This window comes from Aythya ferina (assembly GCF_964211825.1).
Source record: "Aythya ferina genome assembly, chromosome: 3".
Lineage (NCBI taxonomy): Eukaryota > Metazoa > Chordata > Aves > Anseriformes > Anatidae > Aythya > Aythya ferina.
Genome location: NC_140298.1, coordinates 114,861,782 through 114,873,115, shown reverse-complemented (window position 1 = coordinate 114,873,115; position 11,334 = coordinate 114,861,782). Strand labels below are relative to the sequence as shown.

Here is an 11,334-nt window from a genome sequence, read left to right as displayed (position 1 = left end):
ACGAGGGAGAAAGCTGTCAGCAGGGCTCAGCGCGGAGCCCCCTTCCCCCCGGCGCCACCCTCGCTGAGAGTGGACCGCTCCATGCCGGCTGTGTGGCAGCGGCACGGCGCCGGGTGGAGCTTCGCCTCCATTGGATGGAGCGAGCTCCGGGGGCGGGACCTAGGAGCAAGACTCGGCGGCTATTGGCTGGTGGGGGGGCGGTGGTGTGAGGGCGGGACGGGAGGGGCCGCGGGCTCCTTCAGCACCTCAGCGGCGGCCGCCATTTTGTAGCGCGGCGGGGGCCGCCTCTGACAGGGGCCGGGCCGCTTCTGACAGGGGCCGAGCCGCCTCTAAGGGCTTCGTGAAGCAGCAAACAGGAGCTCTGTCTGTCTGTTATAACACAGGAGAGCCCAACCTGAAAGCCAGGGTGCCCTCCTCGGGCTGACTCTTAGCTTCTGAAACTGGTAAGTCCAATAAACGTGGCCCTGTGCTTCACGCAGTAGAAGCTTCTGCTTGAAAAATTGTGAATTGCCACACACTGAAAAGTGATGTGGTAAATAGAAACTTTTGCTATTCAAATATATTTATTTCTAATACTAGGCTTTGGCACTGTTGTCTCTTTAGTGTGCAGTGCTCAAAATAAAAAGCATTCTTAAGAGTTAACTCTTCACTAAGAGACTTCTAAAATTACTTTTTTTAACTCTAGATCAGGCACTTCTGTATATCCAGCATCGTCTATCTGAGTAACGGGACTGCAGGCAGGGCTGCTCTGGGTGTGACTGAAGAAGCAGCCTTGCCTGCTGGGTTATAGTTGCTGGTGATGATGTGCAAAAAGGAAAGAACTCAGATTATCTTCTCAGGCTGGCAACTGAAAAAATAATATTTCTGAACAAAAAAAAAACAACTTCTGATCACCTAATAGTGGTAAGATAAGTGTCTACACAGCATTATTTTCCCACCTCAAAGTCACACACCCAACCATATGCAGGCACAACAAACCCACAACCTAAGCAATAATTACAAGTGAAGCCAAGAAGACACTCAGATTGGTTTTAATCAGAAATTGGCACATGGGAGGTACTGGTTGCAAAATCTAGTCTGGAAGAAATCTTGAGTATTTACTTGGAGAACAAGTTTTGTACTGTCATTTCATTGTTTGGTGTTTTTAAATCAAAGCCAGCTTTGTTCTGTCTATGTTATGATTTCTACTAGAGTGCGATTTTGCCTCCTGATAGATAAAGCCTAGTGACAAACAAAAGTAGGCCTCTTTCCTATAAAACGTGGAAAACTTTAGATTAAAATATATATGTATTCAAATATCCTGTTTTTTGTGGTTTTTTTTTTTTTTTTGTGTTTATTTGTTTTGTTTTGTTTTAAAGGGAACGTTATATTTTTGCCTAGATTTAAAAAGGGCAGAGTGAATATTTCCATGGAAAAGTGGTACTTAGTGACCCAACCTGCTATGTTAGTGCTGGCACTGTGAAAGGACGAGTAGTTCAACTTGTCCTGTGGACAGCACGCCCATTGTGAGCCCCTCAAGTGGCACAGAGTGAACTAGGCTTTTGATTTCCTAGGCTTTCCTAGGCTCTTCGATTTCAGGGACTGAATTTCACTTGTGGATGTTACTCCGTTGAGTGTAGTGGTGTAGACTCTGAAAAGAGTGTAGACTTTTCAGAGTGTAGACTCTGAAAAGCACGAGGAGCACAGCCCCTTCTGCCTTTTGTGCAAAGGGAATTGAAAGTCAGGTGAACCATTTCAATCTGTTTCAGTACCTAGCACCTCGCACTTGGTTTGCTGAGGCATCAAACTAAAGAGGTAGTTCTTTTTCTATGTGAGTACAAATGTAATAATAACAAAAATTCCCAAGTGATTTTGTAGGCTGGTAAGCCCTGTGTTCAGTGCTGCATTGTTCAATCTGTTCTTGCCTTTAATAATAGGAATCATCACTATTACAAAACAAACAATATTTGTTAGAATTTTTTTTTTTAACCTTTGTTCACTCTTCCAGAAAGCTGATGCTGGTGCAAGTTGAAGTCTTACTCTGACATTTTTTTTTTCTTGCCGATAACTTCACCTTCATATAGCAGTCTGCCAAGCAGCTAGGTTTCTTAAGTCATGGCTCATCCCACCCAGGAAGGACTGGATTTAGGGCAGCAATTTATACATGTGATCCTACTCCAGTCTCCTAAATGAATTAGTTCCTTGAGTTGTAAGAATGCCTTGTGGAATGAAAATACAGCTTTCCTGTTCTTTGTTTTGTGGATATTGATGTGGTTTCATGATTTTAAAAAGAACTAACTCCGCAGATCCTTCTGATTTGTTCATATGTAAGCCAGAATACCAGTGACCAAGGAGCCTGTGAAAGCAAGCACAGAAGTTAGAAGCTTGAAACAGAATTGACAAAATAATCCCAGTACATTAAACTGTTTTTGTCTCTTCTTAAAAATACTGTTCCCAAGCTTAATCTCATGTCTGTCATATAAAAACTTTGATGTTGTGTATGGTTAGGGCTGCACAGTCCTTGACAAGACACCACAAAATTTTGCAAGCTTGCCAGCCTGTAAATGTTTAGCCTGAAATGTTTCATGCTTGGGAGCTACTTAAGGATGAATGCTTCTTAATTTTTTTTAAAGGCTTCTCTTGTTCTAAAACCTTAATCAGGTAATTCCGTGGTTCTCCTTGCATAAAATAGGAAACTTGCACCCTTGTAGCTGACATGCTGTGCTGTCTGCTTTTTTAGAGCAATACACTGGTGTTGGGCAAAAGCCTCTTCTGTGCCTAGGAAGTGACACTGCCTGCAGTCATTTCATCCATGAGCAGCTATGCTAACTGCAGTTAAATAGAGAAACACAAATAACTCTGAAATGTTGATAGAGCAAAACACTCCCTTCATTTTCATGCCACATTGTTCAACTTTTGCTAAAGACAGTTAAAAGGCACTTACCATTCGCATCCAGGTTGGTATAAAGCCTTTGTATAGAGACATGAACCCTTCACCTTGTACCGTTTGAATCAAGCAGTCCGTGGAAGACTTATACAGCAGACCTCTAGCAATGTGCAGAAAAGAAACAGTTAGGATTACAAATACAGAATTCACAAATAAATAAAGCCCATCCCAAATAAGAAATAACCTGTATCAGCCGAATTTGTACAATTATTTTTTGTGAGCTCACTGGAGTCTTAATTGCTCTGAATTCCACTGAAGGAACTTGGTATGGCTGTGTGATCATCCCAACAAAACCCCTGAGACATGCAAAACTGAAATACTAAAAAGGAAACAAGATGGAGACCAGGACTTAGCACCTGGACCAACTCCCAGTGAAATCAGTGAAACCAGGGTCTCGCTGTCCTACTGAGAAGTCCCCAAGTGTCCGTACCTTCCCTGCTTGTCTCTCGGCTGGTTCATTATCCGGGTTTTGACCACATCAGCAGGAGTTCCCAGGACAGCAGCCACCAAGCCAGAACAGCCACTATCAATAACAACAGGTACTTAGCAAAAAAACCCTATGATTTATCACAAGTTAATTTCCAATACTAAAGACACATGAAAGCAGGTATCATAAAACCACGAGTAATACCTCATAAATTAACATAAACCTGTTTAGGAGAAGGCTTGCTAGTACTGCTTCTTCTCAAATGTCCTCTCAGCGCCAGCTGCCCTCGCCTCTGTGTGTAGTCCTGAGGCGGGGATAAAGGACCATAATAGTTGATTTATGTTATTGCTTATGTAAAGCGGAGCTCTTCATAATTCAAAGGAGTAAAAGAGGTTGTTCTGCAGAGGTTATATCACTTGTTACTGTTTGCTAAAGTTAAAGTAGATAAAATAGTAGCAATTTCAGAAAGGTGAATTATTTGTGTGCTCTCACAGGTGTTCTAATGTACTGGTAAGGCCCTTCTGGTGAGGGCAGTTTCCTTGCATCCTTTGTCTTGTGACTTCTGCACAGTGACATTCTCTCAGGCAAAAAAAACTCAAACCACTACCAGTATAAGGGTAGTTTTATCATTCATATCACAACCAAAGACTAGGGGCTTCTGCTAGCACACAGAGGTTGTGCTGGTCCAGTCAGCCAGGCAGGGAATGCCCCACAGTGGAAAAGGGGTAAAAAAAGGAGCACGGCACCTGGCAACGCTGTGAGTGAGACTGTTGTCTGTGAGTGGTGTGTTCAGAAGCAAGAAGTGTTTCACTGAGTCGTAAGTGGTCAGATCTGTAATGAGAATAATGAGGAAAAAAACAGCATCAGAAGCAAATGGTGTTTATGCTGTTTGTTACTGACAAAGGATGGAGATGTGGCAAGACCAAAATTTGCAGTGCAGCCCCTCCCGTTGGCACAGCTAGCACTCTGCCCCCGGTTTCTGATGCGAGTTGTAGCACGTAGCTCCCTGAGTTAGACGTGTGAGTACCTGCTCCCTCCCATTGCCTTCTTCACTGTTCTACCCTACAAATGGCAGCATGGATCCCAAGTGGAAAGTTCTGCAGAATAATTCATGATGACATTTACTATATAGCCCTCATTTAATACATGTAACTCCTGCTGTGACCATCCAGATGATCAGTCCAGTGATTCCTTTATTGCTGCTTAGCAAGGTGCAGTTTATGCCACCTCCAATTTTCTATCTCAAAAGACATTTTTTGGTCATGCTGCTAACATAATCCTTTGCCGACTGACCTAGGAAGTAGTACCCATCATGCCAAAGAAGATTAAAACATGCAAAATTTTTAAAAAATAGCCAAGGTAGTGCTGCAGGATATGGCAAGAACAGAACCAACGTTTATGATTGGAAGCCACAGGCAGTGCCTTCCTTTCAGTCCCAAAGACTTAAGATCTAAAGCACCACAGGCCAAGTTATTCAATTTACCTCCCATGTTTACCAGAGCAGCTCTCTGGACATTTGGCACCCATCCAGCCCAAAGTCCCCGAATTCCTCCTTCGGATAGGATCTTCATAAATGCATGGTGCACTCCTCGAAATCTGAAATCAAAGTTTAATGGAGAGAGAATCCAGCTACAGAGACATCTTTGCGTATTCCAGAGCTTTGCTGAGCCAGGTCCTCACTTAGGAGTGGCAGTTTATACCTGCGAGGATCTGGTCTCTGGATCCCTTTAATCTTTGACTTTCCTACCACGACATCTTAGTAAACATGAGTTTCCCTGGTATGCACAAATCGGGTAGCTAATGATAGGTGACCCCCTGATTCCACAGCTGTGTTGCAATACTAAATGGGTAAGAAACCTAACAGCCTTACCAAAGAGTAACACAGGCGGATAAACGCCACCCTGGAGAAGAACTGACCGTAACGGCTTTCCTTCCAGCTTCCTTTTTCCTTCCATCTGCATCTGCACCTTCACCAGATCGGTTGGGCTAGCAAAAAACTGTCCGATGGCACCCGCAGACATGCCTCCAACAACAGCTTTCCTGCCGCACAGGGAAATCAAACACACTGCAGAATACACTGAGGAGCTTCACAAATCAGAGTGCTAAAGAGTTCGGCAGCATGGCCCAAGTGAGACAAATGTGAGTGGCTCTTTCTTATCCTGGCAACCGAAGTTAAAATGGTAATTCTGGCAAATGCAGGTAGTTAATATAGTCAGGAATAGTTCGGTTAATTTAGAGTTAATACAAAACTGGAGAATCTGCCACCAGGATGTTTTGCTTCCTCTCCAGGTTTCATTATGCTCTTCACTTAAGGTTTAAAGGCAGGATGGCAAGATACAAGAGAGGTTGCTGTATATATTATAACAACTGAATGTCAATCTGAAACTTGGAACTGCTTGCCAGTACATAAAACCCTTTCCCATAGCACCAGGTAGTCCATACAGTTGCTTAATTTTTTAATTTATCTTTACCCTCTTTAGGTGGGCGAGCCGCAAAGAGAAGACAGCTTTCTAGGGCCACCCGCAGTAAAGGACAATCCCCAAACAGGCACAAGCACACATGTGCAACCTTACCAGAAAGGAAAGGTATCGTCCTCAGCCCTTCCGAGCACGGAGTCCCGCAGATGTTCATATGCAACCATCCGAACACCAGAATACACTGTGGAAAACAACAGCAGGAGTTAAGTCTGAAGTCTGCCATTCCTGGAGGTCACTGGGTGAGGGAAAGCTGGAGGGATTTGTTGTAAAACATTGTGAAGCTTGCCTGGGCCATTTGGTCACTGCTCATGTTCATGGTGAAAATGGGGAAAGGAAGGCAGTTGGCTGGTACAAATGCTATAGCCAGGAATTTTTTCACATCTTTTTGGCTGAGCCATAAATGTACCAAGAGGCAGCATGGCTCATCCCAGCACACCAAGCAGACCCTACTGCACCGCTCCCCTCTCAGCTGGCTGCCAAGCACAGAATCTCCCACGAGTGCTTTTGAGGTTTGTTGCTGTCACTAGCTTGGCAAGTAAAACACAGCAAGCGGTTACCTCTGGCTCGACCATTAACGAGTTTCTTCATCCTGGTGTTTGCAACTTTATATTTTTTCCCAGTCCTTCCCCACTTCCCTCAGATAAAATACATTTATTTTTCTGAGGACTGCGAGTGCCTGTTAGCACAGAGGACCTTCCTGCAAAGATGACAGGGAAATTATATTTTGTTTTCCTACAGGCCAGAACAAGGCCATGAAGAGAGGGGACCGAGCCAGATCCTCATTTATTTCAAAGTGGGATTGCAAAGCAGGCTGAAGAAGTCCTCGCAGCTACCTTTAAAGTACAACAAGGTAGGGGAAGCTCATGGCCTGAGGCCGCTGGCCACAGCAAGCAGGACCCGAACTTGCTGATAATCACCTATGTGCCGGTAGACAGCCGGTGTGGCTCCTTGCCAGAGCTTCAGTAAGCCTTCCTCCTGCACCACACCAGCCGCCGTCCGTAGCATGCCGCGGTACGGGACAGCCTGGCCGGCAGCAGCTCCGCTGCCCCGCGCAGCAGCTTCACCTTGGATCTGCAGGCGAGTTTTCGTGAGGTCCAGGGGGAACGTCACTGAAGAGAAGGAGCAGAGGACAAACGTGAATTTGGGTCTGGCCGTGGCGGGACCCACCGCGCTGGTGACAGCTACACCCAAATCCCAAGGCAGGCAGCAAGGTGTGAGCAAAGTACAGTGACCAGTAGCAGGGCGGGGGGACTTGTGGGGAGCAGGAGGTGATTCACACCCAGATCTGTTCAAAGTGGCTTTGGGCATGAGACATGAACATGCATCAAGGCCCAAGTCTTCTCCCTTTACTTCTTTTTCAAGTTGTCATGCCATACACATAATGCCCAAGAGACCCTGGGGTAAAAGCTCTGTTCCAGTTACTCCTCCTGAACGAAGATGAGTTGGATCTCGTACTGGGTGTCTGGCCTCTCCAGCTCTGCCCAGCGTGGTGGCAGAACATGACTCAGTGCCAGGAGCAGCCCCACACTGGCTGTGGTGTAACGCAGATATCCATGCAGGTGAGCAACTATCCTACAAGCCACCCTAAACCACGCCAGTGCTGCTTTGCTGGTGCAGACACAAACAGCAAGTTTCAGCTGTTACTTCCTTCACAGGATTAAGGAACAGCCAGGGAAGGTGGCCCACCTCCATTTTGGCACACTGGGGGTGCGTTTTTGCTGCCCCTAATCTCAGAATCCTCAGCAGTCATTATACAGCTGGCGTAAAGGTGTCCCTCTGCATGCAGGCCAGCAGTGGCTCTCCAGGTGATGGGGCACAGTAACACAGCGCTCACATTTAAAGACCAGCAAAGACGGACATCACAAATGGTTAGCACACTGCGACAGGCTTGCACGTAAGAGTTTGTAGCAGTCATATACCATAGGCTGAGAAATATTACAAGTAAGTTACTGAGGACAGAGCAGTGCCATGCAGATGCCAGGTTTCCTGCATTTCACCAAGCAGTTTGCTACCCTCCATTTTTACAGACATTGCTACCATAGCCAGAAACATGAGATTTGATTTTTCTTTGATTAACCTACATTAACTAGGAAGAGCAAATTCCTGCAGAAGCCAGCACCTTGCTGCTACCTTAGGCAAAAGACTGCCTCTAGTGTTGCTCCAGAAAACAAGCAAGTGCAAAGGTTAGGTTAGTTCCAACTGTGCTGTGATAATTGACTGCTGCCCTTCAGTCTCAGAGGCAAAGATTTCCATGCGAAAGACCCCACAGCTAGTTCAGGTGGCACAAAACACTTGCAAAGCTTAAATCATGGAAAAGGGAGAGCGAGCAGAGTGGAAGGAGCAGATTTGCTGGAGCAGAAATGGCAGAACAAATGCCGAGCAGAAAGGAATCCGGGGACTGAAGTTCTCCCTGCCCCCCAAAACCAATTTTTGATCCCCTTCCCTCCAGCCAAACCACGGTGATTTGTACCTAGTTCTGCCACAGTGGCCGCACAGGCTGACAGAGCGAATTTGCTGGCCCGGGGCCATCTCTCTGGAAGAGGTAAGCTCTTCTCGTCTTCTGCAGGTACCATGTAGCAAGTGACATGCGGCAAGGCTAAGCAGCCACCCTGCACGGCTCTGAAAGAGGAGCGGCCCTGGCCACGCTAGCTCAGCTGTGCTCGGGGTTGGTTAGGAGGCAAATTGCTGAAGGTCATGTTTCTACAGTGCCAGCTCTTCCAACCGCAGCAGCCCGAATTCCTGCGGAGAGCTGCAAGGTCCTCGGTGAGTGACACGGGAGACAGCGGGCTCCTGGGAAATGTAGTCTGGCGGCAGCACTGCCCCCTGCCAGCAGGCTGGGAGCACACAATTTTGGCACTTGTCTTCACATTAAAAAAAAAAAAATCATTAACAAGGCGTCAAGATGATGAGAGCAGCTGCGGGGCTGTTTGCTTTGTGGGGTGTTTCAGTTTGCACAATCTTTGTCACCGACATCGTCCCCAAAGAGCATCCTGGTGCCAAATGGCTGCGCGGGCACCGTCGCTGCCTGCTTTCAGACAGATTTAATTGATCCAGATCTGGTGGAATGAAAGCAAAATTAGCAGCAGCTACATACATGCTGAGCTGAAGAATGGGCTCTCTAGCACTGTCAGCAGTTCCCTGGGGAAATTGTTTGTGGGGGCTCAGCACGGAGCTGTGCAATTTGAGCAAGGGGCACGCAAACCTGGGAGGGCAGGAGCTGGTCTCTGCCAAACCCCTGCATGTCAGAAGTTTTGAGCTTTTCCTGGATGAACACTGAAACCCCACTGATTATGTGCCATTCTTAATTTCTCTTAGGTTAATGGAGGCACATTTTGTTCTCATCCTGAAAATGAATAAATAAATAAGGCACGGGCTGCTCAAGAGAAGATCTTCATTTGCCATTAAAGCTCAGCTGAATCACTGAGTTAATCATTAGCCATTAATCACTAATCCTCACGCTGAGGATTTGAGGGTTTTTAGGACACAGAAATCATCCGAGAACCGCCCCCCAGCCCTAACTAACATTTTGGTATGCATTAGAGGTCACAATAATTGAGACAAATGAAGGGAGCATTGCAGGTAAAATATCCAGGGCAAGTGAGATGAATTTATCTCGTGGCTCATCCATAATTGGTATTAAATTGGATCCCTCATTGGTTAGAATTCGTTAGAATCTGTGCTGTGATGGGACAAAGCACTGACAAAAACCCCTGGCTGCTGATGAAAATGGGAGAAAGGTTGATTGCCATTTAACACAAATGTGCCTGGTTCCAACTAATAACCATGGCTTCTCGTCCTTTCAGATGTGCACCTCTGGGAGCTGTCTCTCTCTGTCCTTTCTGTAACCATGCTTTAGGGACTGGAAGCCAACTAGATCCCTCCTTAAAGTAAACCCTGTAACCTAGCATCCTATGGAGGGAACATCACTCCATGGTCATTTTTAGTCTGGGGAAGTTCTCTGTTTTTTCAACCAAGCTGATCCGGGGACAGTGCTGAGGAACACAAATGAGTCTGAGCTGGAGATGAGCGTTTGCTGCAGCAGCTCTCAACATCTGGGTTTTCTTTATCTCCAAATCCTGAGGGAAACAGCTCTAGGAAAGAAAACCCTTAGTATTTATTTAATTTGGCTTTTAGTGACACAGCAGTTTCTGATTTCTGTCCAAAGTCAGTTCAGGCTGCATGCAGGGGAAGGGAGCATGGACTTGAGGTGCGATGGAGGCACAGCAGCAGAGCCAGGGAGGGCTGGGTGCTGCTGCACAAGGCAGCCAAACTGCCCTACTCCTCCAGCCTGCCTTCAGCAGTGGGGACTGTGACAATTTCCATTGGAAAACAAACATTAAACATAATCTTAGCCAGGCCTAAGACCTAGTCTGAGGCAGCTTGTTAGTGACAATCGGGCCACCATACTGGCTGTGTCCTCCCCGTGATAATGCTGTCAGTAGCATCTCTTTTCCTTCACCAGATCTTTCCCAGGAATAGAAGCTAAGCTAAACAAAGATGGAAACAAACACAAAAGCCTTTAACTAACGTCATCAGAATGTGTTCGGGGCTTGTCTCGCCTGTGCATAGAGATTACCTCACACTCACTGCTTGGGTTGTGCATGTAATGAAAATATCCTCCAGTATTAGGTGGCCCTGCTTGAGCTGCGGGTTCGCCCAGATGACCTCCAGAGGTCCTGCAGCCTCCCTTCCAACCTGAACCATTCTGCAATTCCCTGATTACGAGGCTTATATCTCCAGCCTGATTCATGTTGCCCTTGTGTGCTGACTTCGTGTTGCCCTCTGCTGAACTTGATGAGGTTCTCATCAGCCCATTTCTCCACCCTGATGATGTCCTAGGTGACATACCCCCGGGCTGTCAGCCGCTGCTCCTGGTTTTGTGCCATCTACAGACTTGCTGAGTGTGTTCTCTGTCCCACCACCCAGGTCACTGATGAAGACATTACACCGTGGTGGTTCCAGCATCCACCCCTGGGGTGCACAACGCTTGCTGTCCGCTTACTTGGTATGTAGTTGATCAATTTGGGGGCAGGAGATGGTGTCAGAAGCCTTGCTAAAATCAATGGAGATAGCATCCACTGTTCTCCCCTCTACTGAGCCAGTCACCCCAGCACAGAATGCTTTAAAAGATGCCTGGGATGGCTGGGATAAATGGATGTGGGAGATCATGGAGCGTCTCATTTCCTTCTGCTAGCTGGCCCATGCTTCAGATAACACAATTTATAATAATGATATGTCTGATAGTAATAAATGATACTTAATAGTGTGCCCAGTGCCTGAGGAGCAGATAAAGGCTCCAGGTGCTGACCTAACGAAGCCCTTAAAGACGTGAGCTTGGCTGGGTGAGAGGGACCTTTCCTGGGGCTCATCGCTTAAGGAGATGTCTGCAGATGTTCCTTGACATCTGCCGTGTTGAAGGCTAAATGTCTGCAAGTCCCAACCTCTGTTTTGCAATACTCTTATTGCTAAAAATATTTTTTTAATGGAGAAAAGTGACCCACCAC

The 11,334-nt window shown here is 46.4% G+C and overlaps 2 protein-coding genes across 6 annotated transcripts in view; one reads left to right on the top strand and one right to left on the bottom strand.

The window, feature by feature from the left end:
• Positions 1–228: 228 nt before the first annotated feature.
• The window catches only part of CYP39A1 (cytochrome P450 family 39 subfamily A member 1), a 34,652-nt gene continuing 23,546 nt past the window's right edge, over positions 229–11,334 (top strand). Inside the window, exons 1-4 of one of the 4 annotated variants that reach the window (XM_084514417.1) lie at positions 229–443; positions 5,834–6,032; positions 6,569–6,680; positions 10,757–10,835. In XM_084514417.1, coding sequence (XP_084370543.1) covers positions 10,764–10,835 — 72 coding nt within the window. In that variant the 5' untranslated portion in view covers positions 229–443; positions 5,834–6,032; positions 6,569–6,680; positions 10,757–10,763. Of the gene's footprint in view, positions 444–5,833; positions 6,033–6,568; positions 6,681–6,945; positions 8,373–8,536; positions 8,594–10,756; positions 10,836–11,334 lie in introns of those variants that run through there. The other 3 variants (XM_084514419.1, XM_084514418.1, XM_084514420.1) reach the window with 3 other exon arrangements.
• On the bottom strand, positions 1,016–8,593 carry SLC25A27 (solute carrier family 25 member 27). 2 transcript variants are annotated; one of them, XM_084514421.1, is made up of 9 exons: positions 8,301–8,593; positions 6,748–6,939; positions 5,927–6,011; positions 5,271–5,393; positions 4,837–4,949; positions 4,100–4,184; positions 3,357–3,449; positions 2,924–3,026; positions 1,016–2,335 (listed from the first exon to the last, which is right to left on the bottom strand). In XM_084514421.1, the coding sequence occupies exons 1-9, from the start codon at positions 8,401–8,403 to the stop codon at positions 2,264–2,266; spliced, it is 969 nt and encodes a 322-aa protein (XP_084370547.1). In that variant the 5' UTR covers positions 8,404–8,593; the 3' UTR covers positions 1,016–2,263. The 2 variants fall into 2 exon arrangements, with proteins under 2 accessions (XP_084370547.1, XP_084370548.1); XM_084514422.1 differs by lacking the exon at positions 6,748–6,939 and having other exon boundaries at positions 8,301–8,432.

Excerpts from the sequence above, each read along its gene's own strand:
- SLC25A27 (XM_084514421.1), bottom strand. The coding sequence starts at position 8,403 with ATGGTACCTGCAGAAGACGAGAAGAGCTTACCTCTTCCAGAGAGATGG. Across the intron at positions 6,012-6,747 it reads GGCTGTCTACCGGCACATAG|TGTATTCTGGTGTTCGGATG; the intron begins GTGATTATCAGC and ends TGTTTTCCACAG. Across the intron at positions 5,394-5,926 it reads GACGATACCTTTCCTTTCTG|GAAAGCTGTTGTTGGAGGCA; the intron begins GTAAGGTTGCAC and ends CCTGTGCGGCAG.